Here is a 20,647-nt window from a genome sequence, read left to right on the forward strand (position 1 = left end):
ATCAAATTCATCAAAATCACATTACACACTCCGCGGCAATAGTTCAGGCAGGCCAAAAGTTCAGACAACTTTCTGCTACCAATTTGTCAGATGCATTTGAAAGGACCCACCCAACAAGGCACAGAGATGAACCAAATTCCCAAGCGGTCAAATTGAGGTTTGCACCGGGACGAAAATCAAGATTTGCCAGTTTTTAGGCTCGAACGCAGATGCGCAAACAACGAATGCTGTCGAGAGCCCAACGTTGCAAGCCAAGCATTGAGGATCAACCCGCAGGCGGGGGACACCCGGAACTGGTTGCCAGCCAATGGCAGGGCACACATAAAAACAACCATCCACACTTACACCCACACCTAGGGATAATTTCGAGTGTTCCATTAATACTAATATATACTGTGTGTGTATATATATATATATATATATATATATATATATATATATATATATATATATATATATATATATATATATATATATATATATATATATATATATATATATATATATATATATATATATATATAGCGGCCCGGTAGTCCAGTGGTTAGCACGTCGGCTTCACAGTGCAGAGGTACCGGGTTCGATTCCAGCTCCGGCCTCCCTATGTGGAGTTTGCATGTTCTCCCCGGGCCTGCGTGGGTTTTCTCCGGGTGCTCCGGTTTCCTCCCACATTCCAAAAACATGCGTGGCAGGCTGATTGAAGACTCTAAATTGTCCCTAGGTGTGAGTGTGAGCGTGGTTGGTTGTTTGTCTCTGTGTGCCCTGCGATTGGCTGGCAACCGATTCAGGGTGTCCCCTGCCTACTGCCCGGAGACAGCTGGGATAGGCTCCAGCACCCCCCGCGACCCTTGTGAGGATCAAGCGGTTCGGAAGATGAATGAATGAATGAATATATATATATATATATATATATATATATATATATATATATATATATATAAGTAGGTCTAGAGTTCTAGACCATGTCCCACATCCTCACATCCCCACGATTCATTCTACTACAGTTAATGCAGTGTGTCCCTGCTTAGACCTCACTGAGCCTGAAATTGAATATCTGTCAGCCCCTGTTGCTGCCACAGTTTTAACTGCGTTTGAGTCTCAAACTGATTGACATCAAAGTCTTTTTCAACGCTTGCACAGATTGATGGCATTTGCCATTACTTGTCAATTACCGGGACGTGAAGGAAGAAATATTAAGCAGGCTATAAGTCATAACCTCGACAATTCACCCATACTGTCTTTACATGTAAACTAATAAAGAACTGTTTGCCTTGCATGCATGTGCTTGCTGTGCACTCCGCTGAGATTTCCAACTGGATACTTTAAACATCCATTTCAATGTAACTCAGCCGTCACAAGGCATCTTTGTCGTGTCTGTAATTGCCCAGCTATTATGACTATTATATCAGTATGGCCACCACTTTTCTCACCCCACACATGCTTAAGTTACATCAGTGATTCCCACCCACTGCGTTTAGACCATCATGTGTGTTGTGGGAAATTATCTGATTTCTCTTTATTGGTTGGAAAATTATGATTTCCAACAAATCATGTATCCCTGTTCATCTAACGATGCCAATGCCACATTGTGAAAGTTAGAACAATTAAATCTGCTTTCACCAGATAGCCACAGGTGTGCTCACAAGGTGTTTTTGCAGTTGTAGGGCTAAGCCGCGACTGGCCAAGCTATAGAAGATAGCATTTGAGGACAAGGCTTTTAATGAGCAAACTGACAGCCAACGAGGCCCGTGACCTAAGTCTATGTAAGTTAAACTGTCCAAATGTTAAATGCGTCGGACCTCCTGCTCTTTTTTCCCAACTGGCTTCTCCATGGTTATCAACCTGCCTGCGTGAGCACGGCGCCAGAGAAGAACAAGACATGCTGGGCTGCTGACTGAGAGCACAAAACGTGCATGCGTGTGTGTGTGTGCGTGCGCGCGTGTGTGTGTGTGTGTGTGTGTGTGTGTGTGTGTGAGAGCGTTTGTTTCACGCTTGCTACAAAAGGCTGAAACATTGCATGAGCTGATATGATATATCATCTTCTGATTTTGGGTGCTGAGGAAAGTGATGGTGCCTGTTAAAAGACGCACAGCCTCTCGCCCTTTATGGCCACATTGTCCCACAGGAATTTGGGAGCAAATTGTCCAAAAGATTAAGCTCGATTGCATTTGAAATGGACTAAATGGGACCTTAGCAGTAACACACAGTGTGTTCCTTGAGTCATATAATGTATTTCTTCAGCTCAGCGATATAGACTTAAAATAAAATTACAGACTTTTATCCCACCGCCCCCACATATTTTTCCCCATTATTTATAGAAAACACAATGTTCTACTTAGACTTCAGGGAATTGCTTTATCTCTCCCAATGCCAAACATGCTTTGAAATGGTTTTGTTCTTTTTTTTTCCTAGCAAGTAGCAAATATTGTTTCTTTACAGAAAATAAGGATGTAAGTGTGTTCTCATGGGGTGTGGGGCGGTGGGAGGGTCCCTTTTGTCAAAGTTTGTACAGAACTACGAATCCACAACTGTTAGCAAATTAACATAATAAATATGTTCTCCCCGGGCCTGCGTGGGTTTTCTCCGGGTGCTCCGGTTTCCTCCCACATTCCAAAAACATGCGTGGCAGGCTGATTGAACACTCTAAATTGTCCCTAGGTGTGAGTGTGAGCGTGGATGTTTGTTTGTTTCTGTGTGCCCTGCGATTGGCTGGCAACCGATTCAGGGTGTCCCCCGCCTACTGCCCGAAGACAGCTGGGATAGGCTCCAGCACCCCCCGTGACCCTAGTGAGGATCAAGCGGCTCGGAAGATGAATGAATATTCACCATTAATTTTACATGATAAAACTTGCCTGGTGCATTTTTTGGAGTCAAAGAGTAACACGGTAAGATGTGCAGTCTTAGCGTTACACATGTACTTGGAAGCACCTACCTTGGGTCAAAAGTCTCCAACATGTTCATAAATCATTTCATTTGCAACATATACTGTAGACAGCCACCACATTTTTGACAACATTCCACATGACTGATTCTGTGATTGCGTACCCCACAACGACTTTCTTGTCATTTCTCGCATGTCACATTTTGGAAAAATAGCCACTCGATCGATCAGATAAGTTGGTCAAAAATAGTGACCATATTTGTTTTTCTAAACCAGCTCCTCTCTCTTTGCAGCTATGTCATGTATGAAAGCAGTGTAGGTGAGATTGATTCAAAAGTAGATGTAAAAGTAAATTCGGTTTCATTATACTAAACGGGTGCCTGTTTCATCTCTTTTGCTAGACAAAACAGCAGCACCTCGAAAGGCACAGTCCTCTGTGTGTATCTTCTCATGCTTGTGTATCAGATCATGCATTTTTCACTGTATCTTGAGTCCATCTATCCATTTTCCGTAGAAGTTGTTGAGTGTCTCAGCTGACTCTGGAAAAAAAAAGGGGGACTCCACTCTGGACTTATTGCCAGTCAATCACAGGGCACATATAGGGTCAGACAGCTATTGGCACTGGGAACTGAACCCGGGCTGCCAGCACCGAAGTTAGTCAGATCAGTGACTCATGTTGACTCTTTCAATTTTATTAAAGCAGACTGACCAGAACAAATCGTCTGATTCGAGGGGGAAAATAATCCTCAATGAGTTTCTTTAGTGCTTAGAAAAAGAGCCTGAAGGAGCAAGGGTGTTTGGGGAATGTGGGGGGTGGGGTGGGGTGCATTTTCATCCTTTCCTCTCCTCTCTTCTACCATCCTTGGTTTCACATTTTGCTCCACTTCTTTGCATCCACCTGTACCTTTGTCTTGTCTATCTTTCCATTTCCGTCTCCTTTCTCACCCTCTGCGCCTCTCTCATCCCCGCCGACCCCCTCCTTCTGCTACCCGGCATGACGTGGGATCACATCAAGGAACTGTTGCTGGGAGTTACGGGGATTGAGAGCGACGCGTTGGAATGCAACTCCAGCGGAGCCCCTGAGAGCATTTGGAGGAGGAAAAGGAGGAGGCTGTCGACTATTTCCACTTCATGTGTTTCACCTCAATACTCTCTCTCTCTCTCACCTCTTTTTATCTTCCCCATCATACCTCCATTTTCTCTGGGCATCTGCACCTCTTCTTTGCCCTTTTGTGCTGTTTATTGGCCCTCTGTCAGGCTGTCCAACCAGGCTGCCTGTTTGTCTGTAAGCAGTGTAAATGCCAGCTAAACCGACAGCGGCCGAGGCACGGGAGGGCAAACACATGGAGATGCTAATGCACGCGCGCACATACACACACACACACACATGGACACACATTCTCTGTCATCAGCAGAATGAAAGTGCTTTCTAGTGTTTTTTGAATGAGAGAGAAAAAAAAGATCCCTATTCAGCCCCTCGAGCCAGCTTTTATTAACACGGTGAGGCGACATGAGCGCCCCCTCCGCCCAATCCCCTCCCCCCACCTGACATCCCCTATGTCTGGCTTCCACACATGCAGACACACACACACACACACACACACACAATGAGGTAGGTTTACTACACAGGTATGATCCCCTCTCTCCTTTAGTTGGCCCCATCCTCACTCTTTTGTAACCCCCTTCTTTCTCTCTCTCTCTCTCTCTCTCTCTCGCTCTCTCTGCGTAAAGGGGCGGTCAAACACCCCACACATCCACCGGTGGTTGAAGCAGCAACAGCGGCAGCAGCAACAGCATTTCTTTGGATCGGACCGGAGGACAGGGCAAGTGTTCTCTCCATTGCAGCACCATGGAGTGACATGTGGACTCACGTGGACCTGTCAGAACCAAGCAAGAGGATGAAACACCTGGCACGGATGCTCGTCTCTTCTTCTTTTTCCATAGTGGTGCCAGAAACATCACTCAGAAAGCCCTGCTCAGGTGGTAGTTTTCTGTTATATTTGTTGATATTTTTGGTGATACATTTTTTTTATATATAGATTCGAATTTTTATTTTTTTTTATGGTGCCTCTTTTGAGTTTTGTTTGGAGCTTTGATAGTCTGGCAGAAGTTTATTAACGAGGATCTTGAGTGACAGCTCAGCGGATTCGTTTTATTTAGGCTTGACATTGAAGGCAACGTGAATCGGTTTAATTCCTGTCAATTCCAAATCACAAGAGCCTGACTTGATGTGTAGCCATGATGTCATGGATGCGGCAACGGAGAAGGTTTTTTTTTTTCATTTCTTATTGAACGTGAACCCAAAGGGCACATCTGTCTCAGTTCTCTTCAAGTTCACATGCACCTCTGCAAAGAATGCTGCCACAAGTGGCAGTGGGGAGACATCAAATCCTTGCGGAAAGCAAGTTGCTGTTAGATGACTTGAAATAGAACATTTTGTTGGTGTGTTTGCAACATGTGCTGCCTTTACACAGTGGAAGCAACTGAAGGCAGTTCTGGGAGAATTAGCCCCTCCTACTTGAAAGAACAAAACGGTTCGAATATCACACAATTCTGTTGTTTTAAGGTACATTTTTTAATGACATTGGCCCATTACGTCACCATGTTTTTATTTTTGTCTTGAGAGAGAGCTATTTTAGAGCTTAATTCCGAAACGATAGTAAGTCATTATAAGAAGAACCTGCATTGTCTTTGACCCCTTTTCTCTTTTTTTTCTTTCTTTCTTAAATAACTTAAAATTTTGTGACTATAAAAAAACCCAGAGGTTACTGAGCAACACTGAGCAGTTTGATTTATATGTAAACATTTGTGTCATTGTATAATTTTCAACAGCCCAAGGTAATATATATCCTACTATAAACCAAAAGTGGCATGACATTGTTGTAAAAACAAAACCTAAAGTACAAAGTGGGTATCAGGTTGAAAACATCATTGCTTCTTATTTGTATTGATTTTATGCATAGTCCTCTACTTTGTGTTCATGTGCCTACTTTCCCATATATCCCAGTCTTCCCAATGCCCAGTGCGCTTTATGGCTTTTTATTCCTATCTGACTCTACTGATGGTTCATATAGGGATGGAAGCCATGCACCGCGCTGGAAGCACACACAAGACACTGGAACACATGCATAGCATACACTAATCTATATTGTGTATTTATATATGGCCGTTCAGGACACACAGTGACACACTCTCACATTTATGGTGAATATGTGAACCTCTTCAGCACGTCCTCGAAATACATCTCTGGTGCCGAACCTCAAACAAAATTGATATTGATCTCAACAGAGAGGAAAAGTGGACTCTGATGAATCAGATCGATTTGAACCTAAGAAGCAGAACTCTTTCCAGGGGACCTGTCGCCAAAGTAACACAACGAAGAACCAATTAGTTACCAATATTAGTTCTTGTTCTTCATCCCCGTGGTGCGAAGTGACTTGGCGGTAAGTAATCGTGAAAAAAATAGTCTTGTGTCAAACAGTGGCCAAGGCTGTTTATTTAGCTAACTGCAGTTGGGGTCAAACCTTTACCTTGCATATTGCAATTCATGTTCATCACAGTTCAAAATTCCTGCTTAAAATGTAGACAATGCAAGAGTCTACTGGAATGCTAAAATATCTGTAAGCGCAAACGACTGTGCTGCTGTACTGTATAGGTTTGCACGAGTCAAATAAAGTTAAACCACAAGCTGATTTCGTCTGTGAAATTAGTTTATTACAGTTACAACGATTTTTTTTAATGTGGTGGGCGGGGGTATTTATTCATGTTGATGGAATTCATCCAGTGAATTATTGGAAGGAAGGTGTTCACGAGATTCGAAAAAAATCACTGGCAATGTTAAAGTGGTCAAATATTTCTATGATATTGGGTTCTATTGCCATATTTTTCGTGTCCATGTTAAACGGTAAAAACTATTTTTTTAAAGCCTTGTCACGTGGAGTTAACAAATCTGTTGAGAAATCAGACACTATGACACTAACTTTGAAAAAAAAAACTCGTTTTCTTCGTAGTGTCCTTCTGTGCATCAATCACACTGTGGGAGATGTAGAATTTTGTCACGGGGATGTGCAAATCCAGTGTTTGTTTGTTTTTTTCTAATGCCAACTGGACAATAAACTTGAACCACTTAACGTTGTCAGTGTCGTCTTTATTTCTTTTCATAGACGGTGGGGTGACACCGACTCACGTTCAAAATAGTACAACGAAAAGTATTTAAAATAAATACACGGCGTTGTGGGCTGTAATCGGTCCTTGGATTGCTACGTGACAATTTTGTTTATCCTCTGGCGCTCCCCTCTGGATAAACTTCACATATTTGGACTGTAGTCATTAAAGACAAACCTCTTTCAGGTCGTATCTCCGTCTCAAATGTTCAAAAGTTCGCACAACGTAACCAATAATGTGTCTGTCATTGTATACAGTGTTCACAACAGAAGAGATGGCCTCCTTTCACGAGGTAAACGGGATTTGTTTTCTTTCTTTTATCGACAAAACCGAAAACCCTGTTTCACAAAATAGACTGAATCGTTTGAATATGTTTCTGATTTTTTTTTGATTTTCCTAGAGGAGATGCCCACAATATGCACCACGATTCATTGTTAATAAAAGAGGCCTGTTTTTTAAATATTTTTCTTTTTTCTAACAGAAAACATAATTTTTAAATCCTGAATTTTTTTATCCTTCAAAATAATTACTAATCATTTTATTATATGTACCATTACCAGCAGATCGCACTGTTCGTTGTTCCTTCCTATCTACTCGGCGGGGGTAGTTGTTGCCATAGCCCGCGAATCGCTTGTTTCTACACTAGATGGCAATATGCACTCAAAAGTGATTGCGAGTCCGCAAAAACGGACAGAAGAAAAAGAAGGTAACCGGACATGACGCAACCCCTCCCTTCATGAGTACCCCTACAGGCGTTGATTGACAGTGTTATCAAAGAGGTGCAGGAATGTTAAATAACTTATTTCTTATGCCATCCACCAGGGCATAATTTCACGTGGGGAATTCTGAGACTTACCGTCTACGCTCGTACATGATTAAAAAAAATAAAAACAGGAATAAATATTTTAGCGAAGAAAACAGTATGGCAAAGCGGAGTGGATGCAAGAAGGCAGACGTCAATACAAAGAAGCTGAAGCAAGTGCTGAAAGCAAAGGGTGGAAGAACGAAAGAGACGTCCAAGAGAAAAGATGCCGGTAATATGAAACAAACAACACTCGGCTGTATCACAAGTCCGAAATCCATTTTACGGAACGCGTATTTCACAATGTAATTGTACTGTTTTTGTGACATAGTGATACCATGTCCATTGAAAGCACAGTTACAATTCTACTAATCGTAAAGCATTACAAATACCTTCGTTGCTATACACAGCCCTTATGATTTTGTTAACCCCATGAAATGACTTCTTATTTGAACTGAGATTCTTGACAGGAGTTTTGGCACCGCATAGCGAACTCCCACCATACACCGGGGTCACTGCTTGACTCACGACCCCTGTCCTGCCCTATCCCATCTTGATCTGTCTTATTTGCTACTAGTGTGCTATAGTTGCCATAATAGTGTACTGATATTGTTCTCTGTAGCTCTGCGGTCTCTTTCCTCTCTTTCTGACTGATAAATATTGATCGCAATAGAAATCACAGCAATTGGAGTACAGTATATTGAACTCTCCTATTTCACAGCAAAATTATTCCGGCATTAAATGACAAACGGATCAAACATTTGCATGAATAAGCAAAACCGAAAAGGTTTAGAAAATAAATAATCAATCATTCCTAAACTAAACGGTGGGAATGGTTTCCTGCTGTCCCCGAAGGTGTTGATGGCAGTGCAAAAGAGGAGGAGATGCCCAAGAGGAGAGTTATTCCGAAGCCACGTTCCTCCTCAGGCCACGGAATTGGGAATACCACAAAAGTTATCAGCAGCAAACACTTCCAATCCCAGGTGAAGGTGGAGGACCCACACAGCAACAATAATTATGATGAAAAGATGAGCTCAGCAGCCCCAGTGACAGACGATGTAAAGGAAGAAGAGGAGGAGGAGAGTGAGGAAGAGGACGATGACTGGGAGGAGGTGGAAGGTAAGTAAAGAAAACTAAACATTGTACCGGTCCTTGCTTTTAGGTTAACATGTTTGTGTTTTATGAGAACTGGCTGAGCCTCTGAGTCCAGCTGAAACCCCAGAACTCGTCCTGCCTTCTCAGCCTGTTGAGATCGAAATTGAAACCCCAGAAATCAGGAATAAGTGAGTGAACACCACTAAGTTTTTTTTCTTTCTTTTTTTATTTTTAAAGAAATTATGTCACCAATGACTAGCTTTCTATGCATTAATACTTATCAACCAGCACAAGGGGACAATGTCACTCCACAATCTGTTCTTGTGTTACGAGCTTTCTGAAAAGTGTTTTCCAAGGATGAGCTGTTACATTAGTTGTAATATTGGGTATTATTAGTTGTAGTGTGTTTTTTAATGCAGTGATTAACTTCCCTTTACTTAAAACATCGCCAGTGCAGTTAGTGCAGTGTTTTCTACATAGATATGGTTCATATTTGTTTCATCTTAGGCAACTGGCTAAAGTAAAGCCTCTCTTTTCTCAAGAAGACTTTGAAACAGTAATTCATGCCTTCGTCACATCTCGGCTGGATTACTGTAATGCACCTTACTTTGGAGTGAGCCAATCCTCCGTTAAGCGTCTCCAGTTGCTCCAAAATTCTGCTGCTCGCCGCTTGACCGGTATTTATAAGAGGGAGCACATAACTCCCCATTGTGGCATCCCGTCACCCCTTAAAATTCATTTTTATTCTTTGGCTTTTTACTCTTGATTTTAAGTTTGACTGTTTTTGTGCTTCCTGTTGTCTTCGTTATTAATTTATTGTTTTATTGTTGTCGTATTAGTTATTTATGCTCTGTGTCCAGCAGCACTTTTTATACAGCGGTGGTTGTTTTAAGGTGCTCTATGAATACTTTTGAGTTGAGATAGTTGTTAATATTCAAACATGAAATACTGTGTAACAAATGGCATTGTGACATAATTATTTTCTCTGGGCTGCAAACTAGTTGAGCCTGATCCAAGAACGCCGATTGCATCCTAGTCGTGTACACCATTTTGCCTCAAGTGCTCCACAGCGCAATTAACCAACACACAATTTAGCGAATTTCAACAATCAGTAAATGGACTAATTAATTATTATGGCTATGCAAAGTAGCCTGTAAACGAACAAGCAAATGGACAAACAAGCCCTTGTAAAATAATGCTTAAATTGTTTTTTGTACTTTTGTTGACAGCTTGGCCTCTGCCAGGGGTCTGCACTTTGCTGATGAACATACTAGTTGTATGCTATGATTGCAATAGTTGTGCAAGATGTAACGGTGGCCCAAGACTTTTGTTTGTCCCAGACATGTTATGAAGATCCTCTATTCATATTTTAAATGTTTGAAACACACTGCATTAATTTCACATATCCTCACATTTACATCTTTCTTAAAATTCCACTTCTTTCATGTGCTTTCAAATTTTCCATTTCATAAAAACGGTCTCTTGTTGTGAGTCATCATCATTTGTGGTTGTCCAGACAGAAGAAAAAGGCAGAGTTTGAGATGTACCTGAGACGGATGATGAACCGTTACAAGAAGGACCTGCTGATCGACACGCACAAGGTAAACACACCTGCATACGCTTTTGTTGTTGCCATCCCTCCACACTTGCTCTGTAAGTTATTGCGAGATTCTTTTTGTGCTCCTTCAGGTGCACCTCATGTGTCTCTTAGCTAGCGGGATGTTCCGCAACCGCCTGTGCAGTGAACCCGACCTGCTGGCTGTCACGCTGTCAATGCTTCCTGCTCACTATAGTGCGGTCGCCAAGGAGCGTAAAGACCAGAACTACCTCTCTGGACTGCTAAAATGGTGTGTCTACCTCAGCAATACTCCATGGAGTTATTGCTCCTTTTAAGTCAGTGATTCCAAATTAGGGATCCTTTTTTCATCCATCTCGAGTGGGAGGTGGGGGGGGCATTTTGCTGTTGACTTCATTCATCTTCTTCTATATATATATATAGCACGCGGTCTGTCCTTCCGTCTGTCCCTTTTCAAAACGTACCTACTTCACCGCGCCGCTGCGCGCCGCTACTGCGCCGCTAGGCAGTGGCTCACTACGATCGCGCGGGCATCTTAGCGAAAAAATGTTGTCTACCCACAAGCATTGCAATGAAATTGTTAGTTATTTAGTAGAGCTAAACATCTCTTTATTTTCGCGATAAGCAATGAAGATGAACAAAAAGTTGAACCAAGCAACAACACTTTTGTGGGCCGAAGGCCCACCTTACCAGCCTTCCGCAGGAACTAGCTGATGAGCCGCCCTCCGGGCGGCGAACCAGCTAGTATTCCATAAACGAAATTGAAGTCTGTATCATTAATTTGAATATATTAATTTATGTCCCGGAATGGCCTATTAGGGGTACTTTGTAGGCCTTTAAAAAAAAAAGCCAAAGCAATCACCAGTACTCTTGTCTTAAATGTGAATAAAATCACAATTGGTACAGAGTTTGAGCTGCTCACAAGTGTTAAGTAAAGATAAGATAAGATATCCTTTATTCGTCCCACACTGGGGAAATTTACAAAAAAAGGTCGTTTCTCTTCCAGGTTTCAAGCAACTTTCACCCTCAACCCCAGTCTTCCCTATGAAGAGCGTCCAAACCCTCGCACACTGCTGGAGAAACGTCTAGCAAGCCTGTCGGCAAAGAACCACCAGGAGATGACTCATGTCGGTAGTTCACCGCCACCGGTGGAATGCAACGATTTAAATAAACGTCGCTGACGTGGATATGATCTTTCTGTGTTTCCTGTAGTTGTTCATGCTGGTCTTGAGGTCTTTGCAGCTCTTCTGCCGGTTGGTTCTTTCACTACAGCCCATTCCTCTCAAACCTCCACCAACCAAGGTAACACCAGCATTTTATAAACACTCGTACCTCTACTGACGAAATTAATTGGTTCTGGAAGAAATTTCAGAAAAATTTGTAGAGACGCGTTTTCCATGTAAATGCTCTAATCCGTTCCAAGCCCCCCAAAATTCAGACATAAATGTTTTCTAAAGCATAAAAATGCATCAAAATATGTAACAAATACCTGTTACAAATTAGAGTATTACACAATAAATGAGAGTTGTGCATAATGTAAACAAACAAAGAATCTATATATATATTGCGCGTCGTCCCGCACGCGGTCTGTCCTTCCGTCTGTCCCTTTTCAAAACGTACCTACACCGCGCCGCCACTGCGCCGCTCAGGCAGTGGCTCACTACGATCGCGCGGGCATCTTAGCGAAAAAATGTTGTCTACCCACAAGCATTGCAATAAAATTGTTAGTTATTTAGTAGAGCTCAACATCTCTTTATTTTCGCGATAAGCAATGAAGATGAACAAAAAGTTGAACCAAGCAACAACACTTTTGTGGGCCGAAGGCCCACCTTACCAGCGTTCCGCAGGAACTAGCTGATGAGCCGCCCGGAGGGCGGCAAACCACCATCTTACCAGCCTTCCGCAGGAACTAGCTGATGAGCCGCCCGGAGGGCGGTGAACCAGCTAGTTAGGTATAAAAATGATGGTCATTTAACTTTCAACTGCGTCCTGATGGTTTTTGGCACTCTTTGGTTCATGTTCTCTCTCAGAAGTGTTTTTTGCCTGGTGTTTTGTAAAGAACCAATCAAAGGATGTCTGCCTTTGTCAGATTTTAACAATCCTTTGAAAATGGCCAAGGCAAACATCAGCATAGTGAGAAATCGCCAGACTGGTGAACGCTTTTTCTGGGGATTTATATTTATGTAAAACTATTGGAACACCTCATGGCCCGAGAGGCGAATGACAAGGACGCTGTATAAGCACATACGGTGGCAGTTCTTCTTAGCCAATGGGATGCCAGGATGATTCTCGGTAATAGCCAATGGCAGAGCAGCTATAAGTATGTTGCGTTCAGGAAACTTGGAGCTGTGATGATCAGCCCATACTGTATTTTTACCTTCCATATCTTGAAATGTCTTTTGTAATTTGAGGCAATATTTTCCTGTTGAGGCATTTTGGAACTTTCGTATGAAATTTCGTATGAAGAGACGTTCCTAAGTAGAGGTACCACTGTACTGCACATGTATATAAGCCATCCATCCATTTTCAATACCGCTTGTCCTTATTAGGATACAATAAATAGTACGTTACTATTAAATGCAATTTTGCATCAATAACGGCTTACTCCTCACCTGAAGCGTTACCTTTTATAAATGCGTAGGACCACTGTTTCTGCAGTTCAGTAAGTAGACACCCATAGCTAGTATATGTAGAGTTGGTGAGATCAATTTTCTTATTGATCCGTCCTATATTTCAAGTCATAGAAAATGCTTACTTACATCCATGTTACGTCAGGTAAGATCCTATAGTCATTCTGCATCTTTGCCTGTTATTGTGTTCCTGTGGGATGTATATTCGCCATTTTTTTCATTTACAAATAAATCCGTGTCTGGTCTCCAGGGCAAAGGGGCCACAAGCGCCACTATCTCACCAGCAAAGACAAACCAAAACCAGGCAACTTCAAAGACCAGCTCACCTGAAAAGACAGTCTCCCCGGGCTCTAAGAGGCCAGCTGAAAGAGCAAAGATCGATGGAGACAGGGGAGGGAAAAAAGCAAAGAGAAAACCATCTAAGGGAGAGGAAGAAGCGGAGGCAGAGAAAATGATGTCGCCAGGAGGCCCAAGACCAAAGAACTCCAAACGGCGTAGCATTGCCTCAAAGGTCAGCTACAAGGAAGAGAGCAACAGTGAGAGTGAGGAGGAACTTAGTGATGAAGACTTTCAAGTGTCCCCTGAAGAAGACAGTGACGATTCAGAGATTGGGACCAAATCTGCCAAGGGAGTAAAGGGTAAAGACAGTAGAAAGAGCGAAGATATAAATGACACGAAGAATACAGCCCAAAAGAAAAAGAGCAGTGTAGGGAAAAATGAGGATGGAGAAAAGGGACTGCCGGCCAGCAAACCAAAGCGACAGAGTGCGAAGAAGAACAATGGTGCCGGAGCTGACGAGTGGTTGGAAGTGTTTGTTGACAAAACCTCCTCCTGGGTGTGTGTGGATGTGGAGCACGGCGTGGGCGCGCCTCACCTCTGCTCCCAGAATGCAACGCGGCCCGTCACGTACGTGGTGGGTGTGGACGGAGACGGCTTTGTGAAGGACTTGGGTCGGAAGTACGACCCCACCTGGATGACGTCGAGCAGGAAGAGGAGAGTGGAAGAGGAATGGTGGGAGGAGACTCTGCAGCCGTTCCTGAGACCCGAAGATGAGCGGGACGCGAAAGAGGATAAGGAGGTGAACCATTATGAAACTTTAAAAAAAGCCTCACGAATCATTGTTTGCTCAAGCTCGATTCGATTGGCCACTCAGATGCAGACGAAGCTGCTGAACAAGCCCTTGCCCGTCTCCATCGCCGAGTACAAAAACCACCCGCTGTACGCGTTAAAGAGACACCTGCTCAAGTACGAAGCCATCTATCCCGACACAGCCGCCGTACTCGGATACTGCCGAGGAGAGCCGGTGTACTCCAGGTCAGTCAAACACTTGGGACACTTCGGTGTGAGGGACCGTCATGAACATAATTTAGGATGACCTCTCACACGTACTTTAGAAACGCCTTCAAACATTACGGAAACACTGATGAGCACGACTGCTTTTCTTTCACTCGTACACACTCCTGAAAGGCTCTTATGTTCTCAGATTGGCTGACAAGTTTCAGTGTAAAATATCCACTTGCACAGGCTAAAATGTGTCATTGTGTCAAAATCGCAGTGCCCTTTGACTTTCTTTAAAAAATCGACTTCAGTCGCGCAAATGGAATATGACTTTTGGCTTGGGGAGTAGAATTGGTCATGTTCTTTAGTAATCAATAGTTTTTTTTAAATCCCTGAATTGCCTTCTAGTGGATTTTCAAGGCGTTTGAAGTGTTCATTTCGAGTTTTTTTTTTCCCGACGGCAGCCACTTGTCATATTGCTACTCTTGTACGCAACACTGAAACGCTCTTGTACATAAATAGAATACATCTTCAAATAAATAAAATGTCAAAGCAATTTAGTGGCGTGTGTAAGAAGAGCCTATCGGAAGTGTGTATGAGCAAAATGAATTCAGTCATTGAGATGAAAGTGTTTCACTTGTGTGAATGAGAGCAATTCGATACTTAAGGTCATCCTGTATTGTGTCTCTTTCTTTTTCCTCTCATTCTTCAAAGATGATTACCGGGTAGTCTTTTCACTTAAAGGGCTCTGCAAGTCTGAGTCCAGACACTTTTTTTCATGCTAATGTGAACATTTTTGACTGGTTTAAGGAACTCTTGATACAATGCTCTAAACACAACATCAATGTTGTGTTTATTTATTTATTTATTTATTTTAAGATCCTTTTTTGTTTTGTTTTGTTTACAATGCCATGCTCAAATGCATCAGTATCGGTGTGTTTTGTGTAATTGTGGTGTTTGTTAGAATGTTATCTGTTAATACAGTAATCCCTCGTACGCAAACGGTCCGCGAGAAGCTGCAAAACAACAGCGAGTCACATAGAGCAACATACACAATACTGTACTCCATGTGTGTGTGTGTGTGTGTGTGTGTGTGTGTGTGTGTGTGTGTGTATACATATGTATACAGTATATATATATATATATATATATATATATATATATAATGAATATGTTTGGAAAAAAAACTGCGATGCACTGAAGCCGCGATAAACGAACCGTGAAATAGCGAGGGATTACTGTATATTATTGTCAATATTTCAATTAAGCAAGGAAGACAGTGTCCCATTCTTGAGGCAAATATTATTATTACACATGATCTTGTTCCTTTCTGTTAGAGATTGTGTGCACACGCTACATTCCAAAGACACATGGCTGAAAGAAGCACGAACGGTCCGAATAGGAGAACTACCCTACAAGGTGAGATTTTTATTGGTATACTCCATATCAAATTTCCAAATTCTTGCTATTATTGTTTATAATATATAGGATCATATTGTGTGCTTAACAAGTTTATTAAGACCACCAGCGAGTGTAAGGTTTACAGCACATCCTGAAAGTATTTACAGCGTTTCACATTTTCCACATTTTATGTCACAACCTCATCTTAAAACAGAATTTTTCTCCCTTCAAAATTCGACACACAACAGCCCCATAATGACAACCTGATATTTTTTTTCTCAAATGTATCAAAAATATTTGCTCAATACTTTTTGTTGAGGAACCGTTGGTGGTAATTCCAACCTTGGGTCTTGTTGAATACGATGCCACAATTTTGCCATGCCTATCTTAGGGCTTTTTCGGCTATTCTTCTTGGAAGCACCTCTCAAGCTCCATCAGGTTGGATCGGGAACATCTGTGCACATCCATTTATAGCTGTAGAGATAGTTGATCGAATTCAAGTCTCGACTCACACAGACTTGACTGCATGTTTGGGGTTGATATATACTGGTAGTTATGAATTTATGTTGTCAACCACTTTAATGTTTATAACTTAAGATGTCAAATTATAGGGCGGCCCGGTAGTCCAGTGGTTAGCACGTCGGCTTCACAGTGCAGAGGTACCGGGTTCGATTCCAGCTCCGGCCTCCCTGTGTGGAGTTTGCATGTTCTCCCCGGGCCTGCGTGGGTTTTCTCCGGGTTTCTCCGGTTTCCTCCCACATTCCAAAAATATGCATGGCAGGCTGATTGAACACTCTAAATTGTCCCTAGGTGTGAGTGTGAGCGTGGATGGTTGTTCGTCTCTGTGTGCCCTGCGATTGGCTGGCAACCGATTCAGGGTGTCCCCCGCCTACTGCCCGGAGACAGCTGGGATAGGCTCCAGCGCCCCCCGCGACCCTAGTGAGGATCAAGCGGTTAGGAAGATGAATGAATGAATGAATGTCAAATTATAATTATTTACTTGCATAATAAATAAATATATATATTATTGTGTTTTACTTCGAGTGTGACTTCTCTGAGAAGCCTAGTGAGCTTAAAATGGTGAAACGTCCAGCGCTCACTAAAGTTGAAAGAGTCTGCAGTAAAGCACTTTCTAATGTTGCATGGACTTTCATCGTCTTTAAGGATGGTGAACTAATTGTGCTTAATTGATCTCCCTGTGTTCTTTATCCTCTGTGTACATGTCAGATGGTGAAGGGCTTCTCAAATCGTTCCCGTAAGGCTCGGATGGTGACTGAGCAGAAGGATGAAAATGACCTTGCTCTGTTTGGAGAATGGCAGACGGAGGCGTATCAACCTCCCATCGCTGTGAATGGAAAGGTATTTAATGCCTGTGAATAGGGAACCTTTCTTTTGTATTGAAATGGAAACATTACCTATTCGGCTTAGAAATATTGAAAAGCCAAAAGCTTTCAAAGATGCATTAAAGTTTAAAAAATGGCCTCAAATTGATTATTGTTTAAGTTACTGACTGAAGTGCTCTATTATTTACTACTCATTGGTTGCTTTCAGGTTCCCCGCAATGACTACGGCAACGTCTACTTGTTTAAGGCCTGTATGCTGCCGGTGGGCTGCGTTCACCTCAGGCTGTCCAATCTGCACCGTGTGGCCAAGAAGTTAGACATGGATGCCGTCCCCGCCGTCACTGGCTTTGACTTTCACGGGGGATATTCACATGCGGTGTAAGACACTTATTTATTTAATAATTACCTTCAAATGTCATATTTTGATACACTTTTTGGTACACGTTGACAACACTAATCAATGATGCAGAGCAGAAACAGTGTAGAGTAGGGGTCTCAAACTCAATTTATGTGCTGCTGGAGATAGTCTGGGTGTGTCAGGGACATATCAAGTACTTTGTATTCTACAAAAAAGGGGTTCAAGTATTCCAAAAAAGTACAACTCATCCAATCTTCGCAATCTTTATTCATAACTGTTCACCACATCAATGTTTTTTCAGAACATGACTACAATTTTTGACCTGATCCACTATCATATCTAACGATTACTTTGCATGCTCCTCAGAATGGCGAGGTGAGGAATGGCTGTGTTATGACTGTTTGGGGCAAGACTGGTGTGTGTGCATTTTATTTTCCGAAACCATGTGGATGGTATGGTAGACAATGACTTCTTGGCCTTGTTGTTAGTTCGCTATGATGTGAAAGTCATGATTTAGGTTGACATTGACTGTAAGAATGGAATGTTCTTTACTTAAAGCAGATTCTTTTCTTTTTTACATTCAGGCCAATTGTATACTGTATTGATTCTTGAATATGCATTTTATTAATATATGGCGGAGTATCAAGTCAAGTCAAGAGTATTTATAGAGCACTTTCAAACAGCCATCGCTGCATACAAAGTGCGGTACATGGAGCGATTTAACATACCCAATAAACAGTAAGACGAATCAGTAATAAAGGCGGTAGAAAGCACCAAGCAGTAAAATCAAGAACAAATCTAAGTCATGCTGAGTCGAACGCCAAAGAATACAAGTGAGTTTTGAGGAGGGCTTTAAAGATGGGCAGCGAGGAGGCTTGCCAAATTCGGTTCAGTGGGAGGTCATTCCAGAGAGAGGGACCAGCAACAGAAAAGGCTTGATCCCCTCAGTTTAGTTCTTGGTACTTCTAACAAAGACTAAAAAGATCAAGGGATCCAAGAATACGACATCCATGTGAAACTGTCAGGAAAACCACAGATATCAAAATTTCCATACGTGTACTATGTGGGTGGCCACCATTCATTCATTATTTACTGTGAAGTGTTTCAAAAGCTCCTTTTTTTCCTCCCTGTTTTAACGGTAGAGTTTTTGTGCCCAATCCTGCTCTGACACACACACACACACACACACACATCGTGATGACAACACACTTGGCCTCGATAATTAATAGGACAGGAGAATAGTATATTTATTATTAAGCTGTTTTCCAATGTGTGTTCCAGCACTGATGGCTATATTGTCTGTGAGGAGCATGAGGAGATCCTAAGAGCTGCCTGGGAGGAAGAACAAGAGCTTCAAAAACAGAGGGATAAAGAGGTGCGTGGGCATCCACTTGTGGTAGTGTCATTGAAATGTTGTTCATTGTTCGGCTAAATCAGGGGTGGGCAATTATTTTCCCGGGGGGGGGGGGGCAAATGAGAAGCATAAAATATTGTGTGCGGGCCGGATTAAAAAGACCAAGGGGCCGGAGCCGGCCCGTGGACCGTAGTTTGCCCATACTGGGCTAAATGGCCTTTTGGCTTTCATTTTTCAGAAAAGAGAAAAGAGGGTCATCTCCAATTGGACGCTGCTTGCCAAGGGCCTTCTGATCAGAGAACGTCTGAAGCAGCGTTACGGCAAGAAAGGGCAGGCCACCGGGGTCCTCGCTGCACCCAGTGCAGACGGAGACAAATGTGATGGACTTTCATCGGATGAGGGGGGTGTCGGAGAGGAGGAAAAGTCCAGCACTAAATCTGTGTTAGAGACACTAGCTATGTCTTGGCCTCAAAACAGGCAAGCAGCTGGAGAGAAAGGGGAGAGTTTCAGTGGGCAGAAGACAAAGCGGGAGAGGAGAGGCAAAGAGAAACATTTGTTCCCCTTTGAGAAAACGTGATGCATGTACAGTATGTCAATTTGTACTTTTCAAGTCACTCCAAGCTGCTCTGTATACACACTTTGTATGCCTACAGCAAGTCATAGGTGGTTTTACGGATGAGTAAATAATGTGTAAAAATACGGTAATAAACATATGTTACATGTAGAGTTTTGGCTGAATAGAACCTGAAATGTGTCAATGTTACTGTTTGACAAGCACACAACTTCCATTTTGTCCATATCTAACGGAGATACACTCAGACTCCATCTCATTTTTCCTGTGTATATAGGACAGTGCACGGTTTTTTTACAGCTGACATTTGCATATAGGTTTTTAACTTCTACAACGAAAATTATTTTTTGTAAGTGAATATTGGAATATGATTAAAATAAATAATGTTCAATGGTGTTGTCACTTTGTCAATGGTTATGAGAATTTTTGGGACTGAAAAAATGTTTTTTCAGTCCCAAAAATTCTCCCAAGTCCTGGGGCTACATTTTGTTTTTTGGTTGGGGGGGGGGGGGGGGGGCATAGTCAGCCTGTTGCAATTTTCAGCCAGTTTTTCTCATTGGTCACTGCAAATCCATGTTCGTTTGGGGAACTACATCATGATGTTTTCTCCTGATAATACTCTATCATAAACCCTGAGTTACATCATAAGTATGTTAAAAATATCAATGCATGAGAGTCACAGTGCAATTTTGTGTTAAGTTACCTGCCTCATGACGCATTAGCTAAATTATGTAGCTCACTGCAGAAACTAAACGTTACATAGGAAAAATGACGCTTTCGTTAAAGTATAATACAAATCCAGTAAGTTTCGCAATATAAAATAGATCTGTAAGGTGACGTGCACATGAAATGTAACATCTACTTTTGTATTATTTACAAGGCCAAGCAAGGCGTGTTTCTTTTTTTTGGGGGGGGGCCTGGGGGTAATTCTCAGCAGGCCTACTACATATTTATATTGTGTCGTGTTTGGAAAGAAGTGCGCTGATGGTTAAGTTGTTTGGTTTCAAGCGTAGCATTTCACAGCACTCGTATTTTACAAAGTTCAATATTCAACTACACACCCGCAGGTTTAAGTTAAATGTCGTCACTTCATGTTGACTTATTCAAGCTTGCCAAAAGTAAAAACCTTCAGTTTATGTACTTACACCACTGTGGAATATGTCGAGTCTAAGGAGCGTTCCAGTCGCCCTTTTC

The 20,647-nt window shown here is 42.2% G+C and overlaps 1 protein-coding gene and 1 long non-coding RNA gene across 3 annotated transcripts in view; both read left to right on the forward strand.

Annotated features, from left to right (window-relative positions):
- LOC127595705 (uncharacterized) overlaps nt 1-5,809 on the forward strand; it is a 53,009-nt gene extending 47,200 nt beyond the window's left edge. The window contains exon 5 of the long non-coding RNA XR_007961306.1: nt 4,613-5,809. This is a non-coding gene — a long non-coding RNA (uncharacterized LOC127595705). The remainder of the gene's footprint in view (nt 1-4,612) is intronic.
- Nucleotides 5,810-7,760: 1,951 nt separating this feature from the next.
- xpc (xeroderma pigmentosum, complementation group C) lies at nt 7,761-19,625 on the forward strand. Of its 2 annotated transcripts, none has more exons than XM_052057346.1 (14): nt 7,761-8,079; nt 8,703-8,966; nt 9,034-9,130; nt 10,459-10,543; nt 10,632-10,789; nt 11,525-11,645; nt 11,731-11,820; nt 13,399-14,226; nt 14,302-14,462; nt 15,764-15,845; nt 17,055-17,186; nt 17,379-17,548; nt 18,810-18,903; nt 19,121-19,625. In XM_052057346.1, the coding sequence occupies exons 1-14, from the start codon at nt 7,917-7,919 to the stop codon at nt 19,457-19,459; spliced, it is 2,784 nt and encodes a 927-aa protein (XP_051913306.1). In that variant the 5' UTR covers nt 7,761-7,916; the 3' UTR covers nt 19,460-19,625. The 2 variants fall into 2 exon arrangements, with proteins under 2 accessions (XP_051913306.1, XP_051913307.1); XM_052057347.1 differs by having other exon boundaries at nt 8,831-8,966.
- Nucleotides 19,626-20,647: the final 1,022 nt, after the last annotated feature.

This window comes from Hippocampus zosterae, chromosome 2 (assembly GCF_025434085.1).
Source record: "Hippocampus zosterae strain Florida chromosome 2, ASM2543408v3, whole genome shotgun sequence".
NCBI classification, from domain to species: Eukaryota; Metazoa; Chordata; class Actinopteri; order Syngnathiformes; family Syngnathidae; genus Hippocampus; species Hippocampus zosterae.

Excerpts from the sequence above, each read along its gene's own strand:
- xpc (XM_052057346.1), top strand. The coding sequence starts at position 7,917 with ATGATTAAAAAAAATAAAAACAGGAATAAATATTTTAGCGAAGAAAAC. Across the intron at positions 10,544-10,631 it reads TGCTGATCGACACGCACAAG|GTGCACCTCATGTGTCTCTT; the intron begins GTAAACACACCT and ends GTGCTCCTTCAG. Across the intron at positions 15,846-17,054 it reads TAGGAGAACTACCCTACAAG|ATGGTGAAGGGCTTCTCAAA; the intron begins GTGAGATTTTTA and ends TGTACATGTCAG.